The sequence below is a fragment of the Mercurialis annua genome, linkage group LG3, assembly GCF_937616625.2.
Source record: "Mercurialis annua linkage group LG3, ddMerAnnu1.2, whole genome shotgun sequence".
Taxonomy (NCBI): domain Eukaryota; kingdom Viridiplantae; phylum Streptophyta; class Magnoliopsida; order Malpighiales; family Euphorbiaceae; genus Mercurialis; species Mercurialis annua.
In genome coordinates, this window is record NC_065572.1 from 54,350,110 (window position 1) to 54,374,520 (window position 24,411).

General features: G+C 35.2%; 1 protein-coding gene across 1 annotated transcript; it reads left to right on the forward strand.

Annotated features, from left to right (window-relative positions):
- The first annotated feature begins 10,176 nt into the window (after positions 1-10,176).
- Positions 10,177-12,800, forward strand: LOC126672648 (uncharacterized). The gene is made up of 5 exons (XM_050366601.1): positions 10,177-10,514; positions 10,570-10,688; positions 10,895-11,051; positions 11,130-11,305; positions 12,703-12,800. Exons 1-5 carry the CDS (start codon positions 10,177-10,179, stop codon positions 12,798-12,800), a joined length of 888 nt encoding a protein of 295 aa, XP_050222558.1.
- Positions 12,801-24,411: the final 11,611 nt, after the last annotated feature.

Below are 24,411 nucleotides of genomic sequence, written 5' to 3' on the forward strand. Positions count from 1 at the left end.
AGGAGGTGGCTAGAGTTGCTGAAAGACTACGACTGTACTATTCAGTACCATCCTGGTAAGGCTAACGTGGTAGCCGATGCGTTGAGTCGCAAGTCTTCGGGCAGTCTGGCCCATATTTCTGAGGTTGGACGTAGACCCATGGTTAGAGAGTGGCATGGTTTGATAGCTTTGGGCTACGGTTTTCAGGTTTCTCAGAATGGTAGTCTGTTGGCACAACTGCAAGTGCAGCCGGTTTTGATTGATAGGATTAAAGCTTTACAAGCTGAGGATCCACAATTGAAACGGATTATGGATGAGATCCATCTGGATGGGAATTTCGAGTTTATTTTTGTTGACGGAGTTCTCAGGTTTGGTTCTAGGCTGTGCGTTCCGGATTTGGATGGTTTGTGGGACCAGATTCTGGAGGAAGCGCATAGATCAGCTTACAGTGTTCATCCGGGGTCTACCAAGATGTACCATGACCTCAAGGGTACGTATTTGTGGAGCGGAATGAAGAAAGATGTTGCAGAGTACGTTTCCAAGTGTCTGACTTGCCAGCAGGTGAAGCTGGAACATCAGAGACCTTTTGGCTATCTACAGCCACTACCTATTCCAGAGTGGAAGTGGGAGCGGATTGCCATGGACTTTGTTGTTGGTTTACCACGTACTCGACATGGGTACGATTCCATCTGGGTGATAGTTGACCGTATGACCAAGTCAACTCATTTCCTTCCGATCAAGGTTTCGTATCCTGCTTCGAAGTTGGCTCAGTTGTACATCGATAGGATTGTCAGTTTGCATGGTGTACCGGTTTCGATTGTTTCTGACAGAGGGTCAGTCTTCACTTCGAGGTTCTGGAAAGCGTTACAGGAGTCCTTGGGTTCTCGATTGGACTTCAGTACAGCTTTTCATCCTCAGACTGACGGTCAGTCTGAAAGGACTATTCAGACATTGGAGGATATGCTCAGGATGTGCATTCTTGATTTTCAGGGTAGCTGGGATGCTCATTTGCCGTTGATTGAGTTTTCCTACAACAAAAGTTACCATGCGAGCATTGAGATGGCACCTTATGAGGCTTTGTACGGACGCAAATGTCGATCTCCTATCTGCTGGGAAGAGGTCGGCGAGCGGAAGTTGTCTGGTGCTGAGATTATTCAGATTACCTCAGAGAAGGTACCGTTGATAAAACAGAGGTTGGAGACAGCTTTTAGTCGGCATAAGAGTTATGCTGATCCGAAGAGGAAAGACATCGAGTTTCAAGTGGGAGACTTTGTGTTTCTTCGGGTTTCGCCTATGAAAGGCGTGGTTCGTTTTGGTGTCAAGGGAAAGTTGGCACCGAGGTACGTTGGTCCTTATGAGATTTCAGAGAGGATTGGAGCTGTGGCTTATCGTCTGGTTCTGCCGCCAGACATGTCGTTAGTGCATCATGTTTTTCATGTTTCTATGCTGAGGAAGTGCATCTCAGATCCTTCACATGTGATTGTGCCCCAGAGCGTTGAGATTGACCAGGAGCTGTCCTATGAGGAACAGCCAGTTGAGATTGTCGATACGCAAGTGCGTAGGTTACGGAACAAGGAGATTCCGATGGTCAAAGTTCTGTGGCGGAATCATTCTGTTGAGGAGTGCACTTGGGAGACGGAGTCCGATATGCGGAAACGTTATCCTTTCCTCTTTCCTTGAGGTACGTGTATCGTTGCTTATGTGATTTAGTTGATTGTTTCTATACTTGGTGTGTTGTTATGTTTATTTGTTTATGTTTAAATTCGAGGGCTAATTTTTAATAAGTTGGGGAGAATGTAATATCCCGTATTTTTTAAATTATTTTTTTTACTTTAATTATAAATTTTTGCATTCCGTCAAGTTTTAAGTAATTTATTATTATTATTATTAATATTATTATATATTTAATTTAATTTAATTTTAATCGCTCGTTGATTGGATCGTGGGTTGATTCGTGTTTAGTGGGAATTAATAGATTTTAAAAGAAAAAAAAAGGAAAAAGGAAAAAATAAATTCTATGAAATATAAATTGAATGCCATGCAATACAATGTTGGCCTTTCTTATTTTTAACATGATAAAGCCATGCATGTTCTCCTTCTATTTAATTCCCACGTGAATGTATGATTGGGCCATTCAATGTCCTTGGCCAAAAGCCCATGTAATCCTTCATAATGAGTTAATTGATGCAGTGATATGAAACTCATATTTTCCTTATATTCATACAAGTTGAACTCAGCCCTTCCCCCTAATTTAAACGTGTTTGTTCACGTTTCTTCTAACTCCTAAACCTAATATCGTTTTCATTGTTTAAACAATCTCAGCCTCCATTCCTCCTTAGTAGAAAAATCTGAACTCATTCAAATCATCTCAATCCGGTAAGCTTCACACCTCTCCTTTTCATTATTCGTTCCGTTATCGTTTTGTTACGTTCTTAATTCGCATCCCTTATGCTATAGCGGATTTCAGAGTTTCATTGCTACGTTACATTAGTAATCGACATCCATCATAATCTCTACGTTTCATAACCGATTAAGGTACATAGAAATCCTTTCGTTCGTTGCCGTTCCGTTACTGTTGCATCATGGTTGTCGTTCTTGATTTTTTTGCTGTCAATTTTATAATGTTGGCATGAGTCTTATAGGGTTTAATGGTAGTCTTTGTTATGGTCTGATTAAGGAGAGTTGTTGGTGTTGGAATTGAATCAAGTTGTTGGGCTACAGCGTTTGAATGATGATTCAGTGTTTGGGTTCATTATTGCCATTGATAATTTGGTTGTTCTAAATTGATTATGGTTAATGGGTGTTTGAGTTCATTATTGGCAGTGATAATTTATTGTTCCAAATTGATTATGGTTAATGGCTATTGATTGTTATATTGCACATTATTATGATTTATAATTTTTGTTGGGTAGTTAAAATCTGATACTAAATTTTTAATTTAGTTTTGCCGATTGAAATCCAACTATAAATTTTCGAGCGATAGATAATTGGGTTAAATGATAACATTATTTTTAAAATTGAAAATAATGTTAGTTTCAATTTTAATTGGAAATGTTTTAATAATTACAGTCGGAAAACAATATTTATATTAGTTTCTTATAATTATTATTATTTACTTTTTTTTTGGCTTAAAATGTCAATTTGGCTAATTTACAATTTAGCCCCTAAAAAAATTTCTAGATATTTATTCAAGTTAAAATTTATCTTTTGGATCCTTGTTTTGATTTATAATTTAGTAAACTAAGAGTGAGTATTAAATTTGATTTTGAATATCAAATTGGCTAAATTATAATTTAGCCCTTGAATATTTTTATAACTTAATTAAGTAAGTCTTTGGGTTAGTAATTTTATACTTTGTTTTAATTATAACAAAAGTAATTAATTTAATTTCGGGTATCAATTTGGCTAAAGTACAGTTTAGTCTCTAATTGGCTAAAGTACAGTTTAGTCCCTAAACTTTATAAAACTTATTTGATCAAGTTTTGTTTGTAACTTAGGTTACTTAATTTGCAAGATATTGAATTCTATTTTAAAATGGATAATTATTTTATTAAACTATTTTAATCTATAAACTCGGGTTTATGAATTTAATAAGTTTTATTTTGGGTTAGACTGTGGGCGCCCGACAAGTGGGAAGAAGCTTGGTAGTTTTAATAACTCGGCTGACTCACTGATATGGATTTTTACTTGGGTTAATTTAAATTATTTTACGAATCTATTTAAATATGTTTATATGATTTGTACTCTATAACTGGGGTTATATTTAGAATGCATTTAATATAAGTGTTTATTTAATGTGGCTTGATATTGTGTTGTGCTAGTCCTATGTGGTGTCTAGTACTCTTTAGAGTTAGGGTCTTATTTTAATTATGATTTTAATATTTTATTTAGACCCGTCGACTGTTCGTACTTCAGAGGCGAACCAGAGTTAGATTGCTTGTCAAGTTTCACGTGGAATAGCAAGCAGTGAGTTTATATCTCTATTTACCTCTTTATTAAGCAAATATTATATTTTGTATATATATATATATGTATAAGCAGCTTTTGAACTGTTTTCGGCATTGTGGATTTGATTTGGAACGTGCTACTCGATGGGCATCATCGGGACTGCGTGCGCACCGGTAATGGTTATGGTATTGAGGTAGGTTTGAGATACGTCTTACCTTAGTGAGGGCACCGGTGGAAGATGCGTCTCCTGGGCTCACTATTTATTAAGTGATAGTCGGGGATCGGTTATTGATATACGTCTCACCGACACGACAATGGATTTAGAATTGTTTGTTTAGGGTTTCATTGATAATCCATAATGAAAATGTTTTATTAAACGTTTTAAAGGTTTTTAACTTAATAAATGTAAATGGTTATATAAACTCTACTCAGTAAATCTGACCCCGTTGTTTTCCCAAATTTTCCAGGTTTATGATTTGAGCGTTGGTTGATCTCCGTTTCTTCATTCTCGGAGGTTCCTTATTTTATTTTCAGAATAAAAGAGTCGAATTGTTTTAAACTCTTAGACCGCAGTAGTAGTATTAGATTATTTATGATTAGTCTTTTATTATATTTTTAGACTGTTGATTGTTGATGATTACTTTATCGCTTTTGGCATGATTACAGTATTTAAGGTATTTATATTATATTGCCATACTGTTGGAGTTATAATTTCAGATAAGTATACTTTGAATATATGTTGCTTATTGTACTGCTAGACTAGGCTGAAGTCTCGGTTGCCCCCGAGCATGTGGTTTTCTGCAGGTACATTGTTTTAAATGATATAAGTTGGTTATCCGCAAGGCTAGCTACGGGTTTTGGTACAACCATACCCATACCCTAGCGCCGGTCACGATTCATGAAAATGGGTCGTGACATGTTCGCTTTTTATATCCTGTCTATTTAGAAGGCAAGAAATTCAAAAACAAATTCTAGAAAATTCCTTGGTTTATTGAATATACCAATTTATATGATGTGCAATCAATGAAAAAGTTCAATGATGCCAGTCAGTGGATCTTCCAAAAGTAAAAGCTACAGCTTCCATAACCGTCCTAGGAAGAAGAAGAATAGACAAATATCTCCCCAAGGGGGAGATTTAATCACCATAGCTTATGATGGAAGCGTAAATTGTTTCGCTTAAAACCGGTTCTGTGGCTGGCTTAGCAAAAAAAGGAAAATAGGGAAGTCCTGGGCAAATTTTCCAACTCTTTTCGAGTAATATGGGATCCAGGTATTTTTAAATTATTGGCTTTGCAAGAGGCAATTATATGGGCCAAAGTACAAGGGTGGGGCAAAGTGTTTTTCAAAGGGGATGCCATTCAGGTTTCCTACTCCATTAACTCAGGAGAATATCAGCTTGCTGCAGGTTAGGGTCTCTGTCATGACATATGGCTTACTCTTCCCTCCTTCGATCAATATAATAATAGATGGATCAATCGGCAAAAAAACAGAGGAGCTCACCGATTGGTTCAACTAGAAAAAGCAAAGTTCTACTGTTGTATTTATCTAAATATTCTGATTGCTTAGTGTCGTGCTTTGTAATCTACTCATGAAAAAAAAATACCTTGATGATAATTGTCAGGTTTTTAGATTAAATTGTTATCATGACAATATACAATTTATTCTAACATCTTAAATGTTTGATTATCATATAATAATGTTATGATACCTTGATTATAATTGTCAGATTTTTAGCTTAAGTTGTTATCATAATAGTCACGACCCGAAATTTTGGATTGAGACCGATGCTATGGAATGAGAGTGGTTTCTTTGAAACTTGTAGCAAGCCTAAAGTTACAATAAATTTTTTGCAAAATATAAATCAAGTTAAACATTATTTACACGTAAAATCATTTGTCAATCTCCTTCTTGTCAAACTGGTAAAATCGCATTAGAAAACTTGGGGGATTTAAATATTAATCTCAATTACTATATCGCCCCGTTCTAACAAAACCATTTAATATGGTCTAATAAATTAATCATGCATTATTGGATGTCTTATCTCCTTTTTGTCAATCTTCTTTTTATCAAACTGGTAAAATCAAATAAATTAATCATGCGTTATTGGATGTCATAGAAATAAAGGTGTAAATAATTAAACATACATTAGTAGTTTAAAAGTCAGAGTTTTAATGGCGTATGAATACTATTACTGGCTAGACATAACAAACCATAATATCTGCTACTGAAGCGCTAGAGTTTTTAAAACATTCTAAGTTTATTATAAACTTGTAAGATTTCCAAGAATATGAGTGGAAATCTTATTACTTCAAAACTATTTACTTAAAAAGAGGAATTAAAAACGGGTCAGTTAAAACTGAGTGAGCTCCCAAAATTATAATAAATATTAATATAAAACCACATGAAAAACAATTTATAAATAATAGCCAAATATTCAATCCAAATGAAACTATAAATCTCAATTTCATTATTATAAAATGCTATGATTTATAACCACAATAACATAATTTGTCCAACATTACAGATCCAAGCCATGCGTCAATAGATCCATTTTCATCCGAATCTGAATTGGGATTCTAGGGCGTCGCCTTAGAAAATCACTTTCCGATTTAAGTCTAGGTCATTGCCTTAAACTTTTATCATATTCAACATTTGATCAACATGCTTAATCTAATTAACTTTAACCGGTGATCACACAATCCTACTATTGCTCAATAAGTAGCACGTTCTGATGGATTTTCATCGGTTTCAAAACTATGAATGCATCACAATTCAAAAAATATTGAAAGCAGTATAACATTTTTAATTCATAAAACAATTTATATCGAATAAATACTAACTCTAAAATTGACTCTAAACTTACTCAAACAGAATATTTAATAGTTAAACCTATTCCTGATTATTCTAATTTATTTTTTATGGTTTAATTATGTGAAGATAGTTTACCTTCTATATTATTTAATAAAATAATTATAAATATTTTATATTTTATAATTTACAATTTATATTTTGTTTTTATTTTTATTTTTATTTTCTATTTCATAAATTTAAAATTATATTTTACTCTTAATTCTTTTTTTTTTCAAAACTTTGAATCTTATTACTACTATTATTATTATAATTATTAGTATTTTTTTATTTTCACCATATACCTATTTATTTAAGCTCTCTTTTTAGTTTCCTTTTTATCGACAATACTATTTCTCTCTAAAAATTATATATAAATAAAAGGATTGATTATATATAAAATCATGACTTTTACACCAATTTTTTTAAAAAAACATGACCTTTAAAACGTGTTAATCAAAGACACCACCTTTTATTTCTTTTCAATTTCATCATGGACACATTTTTCGGTGAAATTTCGCTGACTTGGATAGCCGATGGGTCTACCACGTGTCATGCCACGTTAGCAAAAGTGCCATAAAAAATTGCTGATGTTATGCTTGAAAAGAAATGAAAGGTGGTGTCTGTGATTGACACGTTTTAAAGGTCATGTTATTTTTGAAACTTGATGCAAAGGTCATGATTTTATATGTAGTTAACCCTAAATAAAACTAACTTAGTGTTAGACCACTCCGAGCCCATTACGCATCAAGTGCCATGTGACCGGGGCCAAGGGGCCTCGGTCAATATAGAGCTCAACTCTATGCTGCCGGGTCCACTCGACAAGACTGATGAGTCTCTCCAGCAGCTGAGCTGCGGGCTGTTGACAGGGCTGAACAGCCTATCTATTAGTGGCTCCTCCACGTCGTTCACCAAATTACGACCTTTGGAGCACCTACAATATCAGACGATAATTTCAACTCAAAAACGCTTAAATATCAAGTTTTTACATTAAGAATCTAAGCTAAAACATATATAAAATTTTGGAATTTAAACAACCTCCAAACATACATGAAACCTCAATTTTGTTTTCTAACTAAACTTCAAATTAATAATTGCTAATTGATTTTGATTAATTTTTATAGAAAAATAAAATTAAATCAATTGGGTATTTATAGAAAAACAATTTTTATTTTTTAAAAAAAACCACTGTAAAAATAAAGGTAATATTATTGTTGCCTACAACCGATTTTTCCTCTCCTCTCTTCCTCTCAACGCCTTCGTTGTTGGCGTTATGGCAAGGAGGAGATCCAAGATTCCGACTGATACTCCAGTGAAGAAAACCACTCTCGTTTCTGATGTTAACATTCCCTCTGAATCCATTGTGGGTGAATCTCAAAATGTTTCTCCCTTAAATGTTCTTTAATATGAAGATATTTTTGTGAATCTGTCATTGAAAGTTTGTAAAGAAAATCCCATTGAAGAAGAAATATTAGCAAAGAACGTTGTGATTGAAGGAGTTGAAGAGTCTATTGAGCATGGTTCCCTAAACAAATAGAGTTCGTTATTTGATAGCATATCCAAAAATGAGTCTAGTGAGTTGAAGTTTATTCCCCCTACAGGATGGGAACATATTTCCTACTTTTAACTCCAAAGAAATCTCAAAGGAGGAAGATAGATGGAAATATGCTATTGTTGGGTGTGTATGGTATGTTCCCAAAGTTTGCGAGGATTAAATCTTTTGTGAGGAATAGATGGAATAAATTAGGGGTGCGTAATGTGTCTACAATCAATGCTTCCATGTTCCTTTTTGAATTTGGTTCTGAAGAAGAATGCACGAATGTCTTAGGATCTGGGCCTTATTCTTTTGACCAGAAGCCATTATTACTGAAGAAGTGGAAACCTAGGATGAAGATGGACCCAAATGAGATTAGATCTATTCCGATCTGGCTTCAACTCCCTACCCTCCCATGGGAATTCTGTAGTGCGGATATTTTGAGTAAGATAGGAAGTTTATGTGGAACCCCCATGTTATGCATTAGTGTACCATTAGCAAATCTAAACTAGGTTATGCCAGAATTCTTACTGAAATGGATCCAACTGGACCATTCCTTTAAATTGTGGAAATGCTTAATGAAATGGTGATTGTTTGAGATAGAGAATAGTTTATGAATGGAGGCCCCTAATTTATGATAACTGCTGCAAGATGGGTCACTCTAAGAGTACTTGTAGAGTTGTGCAGGATATTAAAAATGCCTTGGAAGGGAAAGATACGAAGAGCAATCATGAGGTTACAGAGGAACCTTTAAAGGAGGATGTTATTGTAACAGAGATTGTTGCAGCTCATGAGAGCAAGGGAGGGGAAAATGGAATGCAATAAGATGAGGTGAATACTAGAGTTTCTAACTCTTTTAACATTTTGAATTCTAGTAACAACATGGATGTTGGTATTATGCCTGTGGACAGAACTAATGGCTCAAATAAAAAATGGGGAGAATTGCCAAGGAGTAATGTTAGCAATTCTAGACTCAACTCTAGGATGTTAAACATTGCTAGATGATTTGTTCCTAAAATATTAGAGGGATAAATAATCCCAATAAGCAATCACAGATTGTGTCTTTGATTGCAGAGAATAATTTGAAAATTTTAGGCATTACTGAGTCTAGAGTTAATGCCTCTGAGTTTGATAATATTTGGAAGAATTTAAGTAGAAGGTTATCTAATTAGGAGATTATTAATAATTATAGTTGTTCTAGAATGGGAAGGATTTGGATAATTTTTGATAAAAATGACATTAAGGTGGAGGTTTTGGTTACTCATAAGCAATTCATTCAGTACAACATTGTGAATGACAAAATCTCCTTTAAATGTATTGTGGTAAATGGGTTTTATGTCTCTACTGATAGGATTGAGTTGTGGAATAGACTGCATAATATTAGTACTAACATCAATGATTGTTGGATGGTTCTTGGAGACTTCAAATTTATCATGTCTAATAATGATAGGATTGGTGGTGTGGATATTGAAAATCAAGCAGCTGGTGATTTCAAAACTTGGGTGAATGATTCTAATCTTTTTGAGCTTAAAACAGTTGGTAATCAATTCGCCTGGACTAATAACCAGAAGGGGGGTGATAGAATTTGGAGAAAATTGAATTGGTGTTTCATCAACAACCAGTTATATGATACTTGGCCTGAAGCCTTTTATGTAGCTATGTCTACTGGGATTTTAGTCCATAGTCCTTTAATGGTTCTTTTTGATAACAGGATCTACAGAAGGAGAGGGGGATTTAAATTTTTCAATATATGGTGTGATAATCACAGGTTCCTTGAGATTGTGAAGAAAGTTTGGGACCTCAAGTTTAATGGGTTAATTGTGTGTCAAATTTATTAGAAGTTAAAGATGCTTAGTAAAGAGTTAAAAATGCTTAACAGAGATGAAATCAATGATATCTTTGTGAGAGTTGACAAGATCAGGAACATGTTAAACAAACTGCAATCTGATATTCAGGCTGACCCTTTTAACTCTGACCTCCAGGATGAAGAGAGAGCTCTTTCTAAGCATTTCCATAAAATGCTTAGCTGGGAAGAAAATATCCTAAGGCAAGAGTCCAAAATGATGTGGATTAAGTTGGGAGACTATAATACTAAGTTCTATCATAGATTATTCAAGCAAAGACAGGCAAGGAAAAGGATTGTGAAGATCAATAATGCATATGGAAATGTTGTTGATGACCCTGAGCTCTCCTTTGCAGAAGAGAAGTAATGTTAATCCTAATGTTTTTAACGTTGGGTATGTCCTTAATGATGATGATAGAGATAATTTAAATGCTCCTTTTGATGATAAGGAGATTAGAGCAACTATGTTTGGCATTAATGGTGACAAGGCTCCATGGCCTGATGGTTTTGGGAGTGCTTTTTTCAAGAAATCTTGGAGTATAATAGGGAAAGACATCATTCAGGCCAATTTTTTTTTCAGAATTCAGGTAAAATACTTTGTTAGCTCAACTCCACAATTATTTCCTTTAATCCTAAAACTGATTCTCCTATAAATATTAGTGATTATAGACCCATTTAATGTTACAATGTCATGTATAAAATAATCTCTAAAGTCATTTTTAAAAGGCTTATTATGATTCTAGGCAAAATTATTAGTGCTAGCCAGTCTGGTTTTGTTACAGGCAAAAATATTTTTGATAATATCCTCTTGACTCATGAGTTAGTCAGAAACTATCATAAGAATAAGGGTAATTCTTGTGCTCTGAATATTGATTTACATAAAGCTTATGATACCATTAAGTGAGACTTCATTGAGAAAATTTTAATTGGCCTTAGGTTCCCTAGGGATTTTATTATGATTGTTATGTCTTGTATTAGAACTGTGAAGTATTCTATTCAGATAAATGGGGAAGTGTCTGGCTATTTTGATGGGGGAAGGGGGCTTAGGCAGGGTGATCCCATATCCCCTCTGATTTTTGTCTTGTGTATAGACTACCTCTTAAGGTCTCCTGTCATCAACACTAGAAGGGATTTGTTGGCTAAAATGCCAACTTGTAATAAAGTGGACTTTAAGTCCGGGTTGTCGAACCCACAAGAATGAGAGGTTTAAAGTGAGCGAAGTCGATCTTGAAATTCTATTCGGATAGCAAATGAGTGATTGGTTTTGATTAACACTACGGAAATTAACTCAAGCAATAATAAATAAACTAAAAGCAACAACAATTTAACAACTAATTGATTAACGGATTAAAAACTATAATTAAAAGCGCCTAAGGGTTGGTAATCATGCCAAAGCAATTCCTAGGTAGATAGGTCGAGTATAGGGGTATTGGTTCGGGTCAAGCCATTCTAAGGTATCCGAATCCGCTCTCTCGAGCCGGAAGTCGAAGAACCGACAATTGATTAATAAGTCAAAATCCAACTCACTCTCGCGCAATTGAATGTCGACTACATCAATCAATCCGATTAATCCGCAAACTCAAACAACCGCTAAATCCCTAAATCACTCTCGTGCATCTAGGTCTTAAGCTGATGCTTAACTAGGTCGATTTGATTAGTTAACTCTCGCCCTCACTAATCAAAGATTAAAAGGCTAACTTAATCTAGGCATTAAGACTAATAAACACAACAAAACCCTAACCCATACAACCCTAACCAATCATCTAGCAATTAAACATGGCAATCATAACAACCCCTAGACTAGGAGTTTAGCTACTCATGATTAAAGTTAAAGCAACAACTAAGCAAAAATTAATTAACATAACAAAAGTGAGAATGATTACCTTAAATAGAAATGAAGAACAATAAATCATAAAGAAGACAATGAAGAATCAAAGATAAAAGCTTTTATTCAATAGGTAAATCTTGTTCTTACAAAGCAATAAAAGCTTCCAAGCACCAACAATGGTGGAAACTATGGAGGCACAAAACCCTAAGCTATTCTACTCCTAAAAAATGACTAAGAGTGTTGTTACATAATAAGTGATACCCTAAAGTTGAGGGATAAGGTGCCTTATATAAGAAAAAGCAAAAGAGGAAATATATAACATTCTAGTACAAACTTTGTTGGGCTTAATAAGGAAATGTTCCAAGCAAAACTCTAAACTCGAAATTTGGACTTTTTCTGAGTTTTCTTCACTTCTCGATCGAGAAGCTTCATTAAAGTCAGCTTCTCGATCGAGAAGCAAGATTTCCCAATTCTCTGCCATTTTTTTCCTTGCTTCTCGATCGAGAAGGTGAGGTTCTCGATCGAGACATGCACAAAAGTTTGTCTTGAAAGAAACACTATTTCTGCTGCACAAACACTGACTTGAAAACTTCATAAGTCAATGTAAAAACCTCCAAATGAGTTGGTTCTTGAACCCCTGGAAAGCTTAAGATGTCTACTGTATTTCTTATGAAGAACACAAATTCATTGTAAGTATCAAACTGGTCCAAATTTATCAATTAGTGCAGCGGGGTCAGATTTTTAGGTTTGCGAATGTGCTTTCGGCGTCTCTTTGCTTCGGAAACTTTCGGAATGCTCAAATTACACCCAAAACTCATTAATCTCCATGTATTTAACCTGAAATACTAAAACACATAATAAGACCCAAAATAGCTCAATTATAACAATAAAAGCATATTAGAAGACCCAAAACCGACATAGAAAATAGGAGTATTTCTACTCCTATCAGGATTCTGGTTTCAATTTCCATAAAAACTGTAAAAATATGGAGCTGTGTCACTTGGCCTTTGCTGATAACCTCTTTATGTTCTGCAATGGTGATCTGAAGTCTATCAGAATTCTAAAAGAGTCCCTGGTTAATTTCTCTAAGTCTTCTGGTCTAATCCCTAACCTTCTTAAAAGTTTTGTGTATTTTAATGGAGTAAATGGAGATAGTAAGAGGAAAATTCTCAACATTTTGGGTTTTCAGGAAGGGAAGCTCCCATTTACGTATCTTGGGTTATCTTTAATTTTTTCTAAGCTGTCTATGGAGCAGTTTTTTGGGATTATGAATAGGATCACAAAAATAATTAAATTTTTGTCTACTAAGTGCTTGTCCTATGCTAGTAGGCTTCAGCTTGATTTTTATCTACTAAGTATTTTTGGATTCCACAATTGCGAACGCTAGTGGCATTATATGGCTGTTTCCATCAACCGCTGACGCTATCAACATCGTCATTTTATATCTCCCATGCAAATGGGTCCCATCGACGAATAAAACAGGTTTGCAAAACCAAAATCCAGCAACCATCGGGAAGAAAGTCCAAAATATTCTGACGAACGTTCTGATATTCGGCTGAAGCATCCCGTTAATGTAAACATCATCGCCTATGTGGAAATTATTAGAGTTATAATATAAATGGTAAAACTCACCGTTAAACATGAATACACACCTTTGACATGCCATAATGAACCAGGATTTACGTGAATCATATTCTCCGAACGATTCATACCAGTCCCCCTAAACGGAAGCGATTTCCTTCTCTTTTGCATACCATGTCCTTTTATATGGAGGCCTCACTCTATGTTCATACCAAATGTCGGCAATAAGGGTATTAACGCGTATGTCACGCTGCTCCACCACTTGCCTCCACACGTATTTGACAATTTCTCGTGTCCCAAAATTTCTATGGTTAGCATTTGGCACCAGCTGATTGCACGTGTGTGGCCCGTTATATTTTGTGCATGTCCACGTATGATTTTCTTGAAGCAGAGCTGCACGCAACCACTATTTGCAACTAGGATAATGACTACATACCAACACAATAGTAAAGTTGGTTGTCCGGTGACTCTTGTGCTCCTTTCCATTTTCAATAGAATAAGCAGTAGCACATGCCTGAACAGAATCACGATATGGGAAGATCATCCCAATTTCGAACTCCATCCCAAGATTCCACATAAGGTTCTCAATAGAATCTGGTGCAACATCAAAATCATCCAAATTCACACGGTTAAAACATTCTGGGAGTTGTGATTGATACACTGTGTTTTCTCTAGAATCCGAATGTGAAACATGGTCATTGCAATCCTCTTGCTCTTCTACCTCTTCCTCGCAGCCAAAAAAATCCTCTTCATCTTCATCACTGCCTTTATCCGACCCACTTGATTCACTTAGAACTAACTGGTCCACAGAAACATCGTTACAAACGACAGTACGGTACTCCATGTAAAATTCTAAAGTATCAAGGCCTCGGTACCGCATCGTCTCTCTTAGAATTCTCGTTGTTTTCCACTAAGTACAACGAGTAGGAGATTATAAGACCACTTTCAACTTTTGGAAGTTGAAAGTAGATTTTCGTAATCTCTACTTCCGAGTCTGTAGCGACTGCCCTTATACACATATTCTTCAATCTTCAAAATTCATTCTATCGATAATTGGCATATCCACCCGACGGCCGCTCTGTTATTATACTCCAGCCGGAGAGCTTACCTTGCGGCCATCGCACCATATCATAAACGATAGGTTTATAGTCGCCATTGCTACAAATTTCGTCAAAATAAATATACATCACACTTATTTTAATTTATAACATTTTTTCAAATTCATTAAATAAAATCATTTTAGCAATTCTCCTAAACCTAATTTTCCATACTTTTTGCTATTTTTTTATGATAAAAATCAACATATTTGATATTTCTCCAAATTATAATTTGAATAAACTATAATAACACCTATTATTTTTATTAATATTAAAATAATTGAAAAATATGACATAATAATAAATTATACTAACACCTAGTAGTTTTTTAAAAATACAAATATTTAATAGATAATTAAAATTCTAACATATACAAGTATATTAACCTATTATATTTCTAATTTAATATAACAATTAAAATGAAAAGTAAACTCACCTCTTGTAATCCTTGAATAGTGCTAAAGAAAAATAATCCACTCCGAAATAAGTTTTGAATAATACCGCTATGAAAATAAAATATTTCAAAACCGCTCCAAAATACTACATCCATTTTAGAGAAAAATTACATCTATTTGAGAAATCGATTTGAAAAATAATGAGTGTGAAGAAAATGGGGGCTGGGTGCCCCTATTTATAGATTGCAAACCGCAATCTAAGATTGCGGATTGCAATTAATTCGACCGTTGGAAGCATGTACTTCAAACGGTCACCAGATTCCCTGCCATTGGCTGGGAATCTATTGAATGCAAACCGCGATTTTAAATTGTGGATTACATTTACTGCTTGTTAATTACTCCTCTGGAGTAATTAACGTGTTGGATCGCAGATCACCACGCAATTCGCGATTTTAGATTGCGGATTGTGTGGGGCAGACATTAAAATGGAATTATTTTTCAAACAGGCACAAATTCAGAATTTTTAAAGCCTTGTAGGCACAGATCCGTCAAAAACCCTACACTTATCAATGTTACAAATATAAATTAAAATTATAAATTTATAAAATTTAATGGTTTAATAAATTTAATTTATTTATTTCTTTTATTTTTATATTTTTAAAATTTAATTTTTTCAATAGCTTTACTTTATTTAGTTTTTAAAACTAAAAAACTAACAATTAAAATTTTAAAATTAAATTAAAACCGTTAACTAACTAAATTTCATAATAATATTATTTTTATTTACATATATCAAAATTGTAGGTTAAAGGGTTGAAATGCAATTTTTTTTTATTTTATCCTTTAACTAAGTTGACTAACATTAAAAATAACTGGAAAGACAAAATTCTCGATGGAAATAATATGAAGAGTTATATCATTTAGTTTTCAAACAGTAGAGATCAAAGTGTAATTTATGATATATATGAAGGGTTCAAATAATTTACTCTAAAATATACCCGATCCTACACACGTCTAACCTTGGTCAATAATTTGTTAGTCTTTGGATAGCGGTTTCCGATAAATGTTTTTATGCAATCAAATTGAATATTTTAGCTAGATTACTGATAGCACATACTATTTTTGTTAGGTTTATTTGGTATGCGTATTAATGATAATCCTTTTGCATAATTTATGCTCAAACTTTCAGAATAATTATACAACACAACGGTTGCGCCACGTTATTTGTGTAACAAACAAATAAGATGTTAGTTATATGTAAATGTTTAATGATAAAAAAATAAAAAATAAATAAAAAGTCTCCACCGCAAATATTTATTGATTTGTTATAAAAATAACATAGCATATCTGTTGTGTGCGATAAACACTCAGACTTTCATTCAATTATATTTCATTGCCTCCGGTTTTTTTTTTCTAGTGGAGATGACCAATCCTGCACTGTAATTTGCTGAATTATGCATTAGTGACAAGTTGACAATGGAAAATAAACAAATGCTATAGTTGTGCATATTTAAGAAAAAGGGTAAAAACCAGAATCCATCCAAAAGTACAATTTATTAGAAGAAGCCACACACTAATTTTATTAAATTTTAGCACATTCTTATACGTGAATATCTATTGAATCTGAACATTATTGGACTTTGACATTTTATTTTATTAAATTTTTTTATGAATATACTATGTATTAAAAGCCAAAAAATGGCGGAACCAAAGTCTCTAAACTTTCGCACAAGAAGTGGCACACTCAAGGGGCACACTAGAGGCTACGGAATGGAGCAATGGTTAAAAACAGTCAAAAATCCGAGTACAGAATATATGTTGGATTTCTAAAACATCCAAACTAGAGTAGTTAAAATTCCTATTACAAATTTTATATTGAAAAACCGCCCCTGTAAAGCAATTAAAAATAATTGCCTCCTTGGAAATTGTAGACTGCAAAAAAATCCTCCCATTCCTGCACTTCCATATTGCCCAAACTGTCAGAAATCATAGGATCTCACATAGCTGCGAGTATTGTCCTCTATGAATAATGCTATGCCATTGTACCATAAAATCCTCAAAATTGCCGGGAAAATCCAGACCAAATTAAGTTTTTGAAGAATACCACACCACACACTTCTAGCAAAATTCACAGTGAATAATAATATGGTCTTGTGTTTCTACTACACCACAAATAGAACAAAGAGAATTTTCTACTCGAACAATAGACCGACGTGCTAAAAACTCAAGCGATGGGACTCCCTTGTGAAGAGCTAACCAAACAAAGAATTTAATGTGTGGAGCAACTAATGATTTCCAAACGAGCTTAAACGGCGTACCTGAAATTGTCTCCTCTTGGTGTATTACCCTTACCTCCAAATTTCTGCATGTAGATAAGTGATTCAAGCTGCCCACTGCTTCCCTTGCCGCAACACCTCTTGCGGCAGTATAAACATAAGATCCGGTCCGATTTACATCAGGAAAATCATTTCCATCATCTTCAACTTCTGCAGCAGCTCCCGCATATTTGTAGATGTGCGTCCCCCATTTCCAGTTGTACCCGTCAACAGTGCACCAGATGTGATAGGTAACAACACATCAGCAATATCTCCCATAACTGATGACGAACCAGCAACTCCCAGCTGATTAGCAGAACCTATACCGGCTTGATTAACAACAACTATATTGACCTGAATATAAGCAGCAACAATGGCCTGATTGTGTGCAAAAAAACCCATGGGCAGGACGATCATCAGCAGTAGAATGTTCATCACGTCGAGGAGCCCAGCCATGCTGAGTCTGATTCACTATCCGTCTAAACCTAACTTTACATGTAATAGCCTTACAAAAAGAGCCTGAGGAAAAAAGACCAGATGATGAGTTCCATTAAACCTCGTCCTTCCGAACAGCCGTGCTATCAAGTCTACTGAGTAAAGCTTGGAATGACTGAAGCAGCAAAGACTCTGAACCCCTTACACGACGCTTCAATCTCCAGCTGTAAACCCATATATCATTGATAGAAGCCTTTTTCTGATTCGAAAGAACGTAGAGATGATGGAATAAAAGCTTTGCCGGGTCATTCGCCATCCATTTATCATTCAAAATCGAGATAGAATTACCCACACCCACATCATAATTAATATTTTCAATGAAAATTTTCCACGCATTTTCATCCAAGCAACAAGACTTTCGGATCCCCTTCCAAATGAATGAGAATTTTGTCAAATTCCCATAATGCAAACAATCCCAATCGTTAATAGATGATGAAGCAGAAATAACATTAGACCAAGACGAACAATATGTGTTAAGCCTTAGCTTCCACACCCATTTGAATAGAAGGCTTTTGTTTCTCGTTTGAAGATTAATGATGCCCAATCCTCCGTTATCATAATCTTGGCAAACTTTCTCCCATGATACTTTGCTAAGTACCCGGTTTGAGATATCTCCTTTCCACAAAAAGCGAATCATATAGGATTCCAATCTCTTCGACACCGTGACTGGCATACTATGAACAGACATATAGTACACCGGAACACTAAAGAGGACAGATTTAATAGGAATTAATCTGCCCGTTGGAGAAAGTAAATTTCCTTTCCACAAAGCTAAACGAGACTTGAAACGCTCCACTACATGGTCCCAAGTACTTAGAGGTAGCTTTTTATCAGCTAAAGGAAGCCCCAAATATTTAATTGGAAAAGAATCAACTTTACAACCAACTGAATTTCCAGCCAACAAGAGATCAGCTTCTGAAGTATTAATTCCCATAATGGAGCTCTTATGGAAATTAATAGTCAACCCAGAAATCAACTCATAACAGCGAAGAATCCTAGTAAGATTCTGAAGTTGAACAGTATCATAGGGAATATAAATCAAAGTCTCATCCGCAAACTGGAGCAACGATATAGGTGCATGATCATCAGAAAAACGGTATCCTTGTGTAAAACCCAAAGAAGTGATTTATCAAGAATGCGCTTCAAACCTTCTACTGCAACAACAAACAAATAAGGCAAAATTGGGTCTCCTTGCCTAACACCTCTTCTCAGAGAGATAGGGTTTACAGGGCTTCCATTAACTAAGACCGCAGTAGTCGCCGTAGACAGGCAAGCCAACATCCATTCTTGCCATTTATCTGGGAAATTCATACACCTCAAAACCGATAACAAATAAGTCCAGTCAATACTGTCACAAGATTTATGGAAATCAAGCTTTAAAACAAGTAGTCTATCCTTTCTTCTTGTTGCCAGATGAACAAGTTCATTGGCAATCATGGAATACTCCAAAATACTCCTACCTTTAAGAAAGGCATGTTGGCTTTCCGAAACAACTTTAGTTAGTAAAGGCGCTAATCTCAGGGACAAAGTCTTAAAGAGTAGCTTAAAAAGGCCATTTACTAAACTAATTGGTCTATAGTTTTTGACGTCCGCTGAGCCCACAACTTTCAGAACCAAGACCATGAATGAAGCGTTTATTACTTTAGGTAAAAAACTAGAATTGAACCCATCTGGCCCAGGAGCCTTTCGCTCACCACAGGAGGAAAGAGCCTTGAAAATTTCCTCCTCATTAAAAGGACTCATCAACCCATTTGCTTGTTCCTCAGTAATCTTCTCAAAAGAAAACCCAGAGAGATCAAAGTTCACCACAGTCTGCAGACCGTATAAGGATTTAATAAAAACTCTTATATAACCCTGAATATCACTCAGTTCAGTGTAGGTAGCATCCTCTACTCGGATTGAAGAGATATGGTTATTCTTGTAGTGTTTATAAGAAACACTATGAAAGAACTTTGTATTTCGGTCGCCAGCTGTACTGCAGTTTAGTCTAGAGTTTTGCACCCAAATTGATTGAACTCTTTTTTCCACCTCCCATAGCTCAGCTTTAAGTTTACCAATAACAATTCTTTTCTCCTCCGAACATAAATTGACATCCACCTATGCTTCTTTCTGAAAAATCTCCTCAGACAGATCTTTAATCCTCTTGTTTTGGTCTCTAAACACATTCTGATTCCAACCTTTAATGGAGGCCCGAAGTTCCCGAAGCCTAGACGTGAGATCTGATGATTTCTCACAGGCTGAAACCCAGTTGTCTGAAACAAATTTTTTAAAATCCTCATATTCCCACCACGCATCAACAGATCTAAAAGGCTTTGGATCCCAGTCAAAGGCATTAGCAGATCAAAAAAGTAAAGGAACATGATCGGAATGATTACCCAGCAGAGCTGTGGGTGACATAAAAGGCCATTGAACACCGGCATCGGCTGAAATCAGACACCTATCTATGCGTGATCTAGAATACGAATTCTGCCAAGTGTATGATCTTCCCTAGAGAGGTAAATCAAGCATCTCTGAATTATTCACAAACTCACCAAACGCCAATATAGAAGGAGAGTACCCCACACTGTTCAACCTCTCCTCTGGATGGATAGTCTCATTAAAATCACCACTAATGGTAACCGTACCTGCACAATGCAATAAAGGGCCAAGTTCCTGCCAAAACAATAATCTATTCTTAGCATTATTGCTAGCATAAATAAGAATATGACGACATGATATATTCTGAAACACAAAATCCATGGCAATACATCTATAACCCTCTGTAGTACTAACGTTACACAACACAGCAGAGTTCCAAATTAAAAGAAGAACACCCGAGGAACCCATAGACGCAACCCAATCGAATTTAAAATCCAGATTAGGCCACAGCTTTCTAACTAGAAAATCGTCAAGAACTTCTCTTTTTGACTCTAATAAACCCAAGAAGTCAAGTTATGCTTAGAAACTATATTCCAGATGTAATTCTGTTTACTCGGGAAAGAAATACCACCCCTACAGTTCCATGAAACAAATGAAAAGCGGACTTGACATAGAAATGTAAGAAACCTTGATAATGAAAAATCTCAAACATGACGACGCTTCCTGCTCACGACCAGGTTGTTAGCTAGCTTTTTCAGAGTCGCTGATCTTGTTTCTCTCTTGAATATACCGAGGTCATGTCAAATTTTCCAAGTTTTGTCCACTTCCTCTTCCGGAGTAGAGAACCCAGTATCCATTCTTACTATGACATTTTCCCAGTTCACATTTTCTATGTTGGAGTCTGAGATATCCTCCTGCAAATGATCTGTAGACGTCGTGAATGAAACAATATCTCCCTGAGTAGTCAGCAATTTCGTTTTCCTTGTGGCTGGTTTCTCTATAATCTGGTCATCATTATTTGTAATTTCTACCAGCTTGGCTAACTGGTCTGAAACTTGGTTTCCAGATCCTACAATAATTGTATTCTGACTCTCAACTTCGCCTCTGATCGTGCTGAAGACAATCGTTGCTGAACTCTGATCAGTAACCATCTCCGAATCACCCTTATCCACCTGATCTGAAACCTCTCTTTCAGCTCCCACAACGAGCTTTTCCAGACCATCATCTTCTCCTCTGACAGTACTGGAATCGCCTGCTGCTAAACTCTGATCAAGATCCTCTTCCGTAACTGCTGCCACCTTCTGTAAGTCATGTAACAAATTTCTGATTGGAAGATCAGAATCTGTTAATGCATTGTTAACATTAGTTTGAAGTGTTCTCCCAGTTTTCATATCCTTCACAATACTTGAAACGTGATTTCTTGCATGGTCATGCAAGAAAAGTTTATTTTTCAACTCATAAGTCTGCTCTTTGCGTAAATGTTTGTTAAAATCATAACCTCCTGAATTTTCCCTCTTCTTATAATCCATGTTTCTTGATTTTAAAAGCATAAACTCAAGGCCACTAATCCCATCACTATTCCTACGAGCTGCTGGAATCTCATGTGATAAGGTAACAGAAATACCTCTGGCTGCAACCTTAGAAGATGACACAGCAACAACATTAGATTTTACCTGCATAGTAGCATCAAATTTTACCTGTACATCATTGCTTAGATCGCCATTCTCAACCTCCTGTATCGAGTTTGGTACAAAACTCTCTTCTGATGTATCTTCTGATGTTCCTCCTATACAAAATCATAGCCGGGCCATCAAACTTCACAGCTCTCTCACTATCGACCACATAAACCATTCGTGAAATATCGCCAATACACACCTCCATCCAATGATTAATATGGCGACAATTGCTCGAAACCAAAACATAACCAACATCATGACGATCACCAAGATCGACTGTAATAGCCTCCCTACAGCAATTTCCAATACTCATAAAAACCTCAGTAGACCAAAGGTATAGCGGTTCACCCAAGACCGAGACCCAAACGAGCCTCGAAAAAGATTGTTTAAAATCTTTTGCCCAACAATATGATTGAAAGTAATCCGAGAACGAGGGTCCTATAATCTCCATAAGCTTAACCGCTCCAAAGACCGAATCGAAGGTTATCAAAATTTGGTTGGCACCCATCAAACTCACATTCTGAAAAGCTAAGCTTTGATTGCACAAGAATTCTTTTGCTTTCAAAAAAAAGCTAATATCAACAACCCTGGCAACGATTGATTTTGCCATCCAATCATTAGTTTCAAGGATAATATTCTCGTTAGGAATTACAAGTTTCATGTCTGCTGCCTTTAATGGTCCTTGTTCTGCAGTTGAAACCATTCTGGATATAGCATCCTTGTATGACCGTTTATCCCTTAACGCCGGCAATAAAACAGTACGTGTAGGAGTCTGTTTAGCCAAAGGAGAGGGATTAGGGTTTTGTTTAGGGTTAACAGTCTTCTTCTCTGAAACCTAGAACGAAAAGCCCTTAATTTGAATTTCCCAATAGCAATCATATTCAATTAGCTAAGAATCCATTGCAAATCCTTGACCCCATCTGTCCTAAAGAATCCAAAGGTGCAATTCCTCCTTGAGAGTTTAGTGGAGTGAAACACGACCAATAACTCCATAACGTGCAAAAACCTTCTCGAGATCATGATATCTCCAAGTACGAGGAAAGTTCTCAAAATAAATTAGATTCCTAGTAGTTGATGTCCGCCGGTGTCTTAGATGAGATTAACAAGGTTGTACCGTTCCCTTTCCATGCTTCTTCATGGCTAGAAGAGCCATTAGGGTTAGGTTGCTTCTGTCGCTCCTCCATCTTTTAACTATGACAATCAATAAAAAATATTATAATTCCATTTTATAAATATATAAGAACATTGTAGAACAGTTAAAGCATCCGAAGGACCCTTCTAATAAAAATTCAAATTTCCAAAATTAAAAATTAGATAAGAATTCTCGCGAGGACGAATCTTATGATTTGCGGCATGAACAAGGGTTCGTTGGGGCGAACCGCAACCTTTACGATACAAACTTTGTCTTGATCAAATCAAAAAATTGCTAAGAAGAGTCTTAGGGATGTGAAAAACTACCGACACTTAAAGCATTAGAAGGACACTGTAAATTTTAGACAAAGAGATAATTAGCGGTCGCAAATTAGGCCTTCTCGGCACATAAAACCTTTCACCAAAAAAATACAAAGTTGAGGGATTTTAGTTAAGTATAAATATATATTTATTTGATAATAGTATGAAAAACTACCGACATTTACTTTTTATTTTCAATAGCACCACCACGACCTTATAAAACGGTTAATTATTCCCTATTTTATATTTTTGACTTTCAACAGCACCCCGACCTTGGGGGTGTGACTAGACACGTTTTCACTAGCCATTATAAATTTTAGACATAGAGATAGTTAGCGGTCGCAAATTAGGCCTTCTCAGCACATAAAAACTTTCACCAAAAAGTGCAAAGTGGAGGGATTTTAGTTAAGTATAAATACATATTCATTTGCTAATAGGCTGAAAAACTACCGAAATTTACTTTTGTTTTTCAATAGCACCCCGACCTTATAGAACGGTCAATTATACGCTATTTTGTATTTTTGACTTTTAATATCACCCTAAATTGAAAAATTAGATGATTTTAATACTATAAGAATAAAAATATTAAAAACAACTAAATGTAAGGGTCAATTATACTTTTTTTATTTGGACAAATTCAACAAGTCATTTAACTTAAAAACAAAACTTCAAATAAGTCCTAAAGAAAAGAGTTCAATTTGATGATTTAGGGTGCTATTGAAAGTCAAAAATACGAAATAGGATAAAATTGATTGTTTTATAAGATCGGAGTGCTATTGAAAATCAAAAATACAAAATAGAGTAAAATCGACCGTCTTACAAGGTCGGGGTGCTATTAAAAAAAATAAAATTCGGTAATTTTTCCGTCTACTATGCCATATTCATTTGTAATGTTTTAAGGTTAGAAACATTAAGTATTTGCTACATTAAAACCTATCAACAAATTTTTGGTTTGTATTGATTATTTGTTTCTAGTAAGGTAAATTATTTATTGATTTCACTTTTTTTTTTGGTAAAAACCGAGATTATATTAAGCACAAACAACTATACAAACAAGTTTTGA

Excerpts from the sequence above, each read along its gene's own strand:
- LOC126672648 (XM_050366601.1), top strand. The coding sequence starts at position 10,177 with ATGCTTAACAGAGATGAAATCAATGATATCTTTGTGAGAGTTGACAAG. Across the intron at positions 10,515-10,569 it reads CTCTCCTTTGCAGAAGAGAA|AGATAATTTAAATGCTCCTT; the intron begins GTAATGTTAATC and ends TGATGATGATAG. Across the intron at positions 11,052-11,129 it reads AAAGCTTATGATACCATTAA|AACTGTGAAGTATTCTATTC; the intron begins GTGAGACTTCAT and ends GTCTTGTATTAG.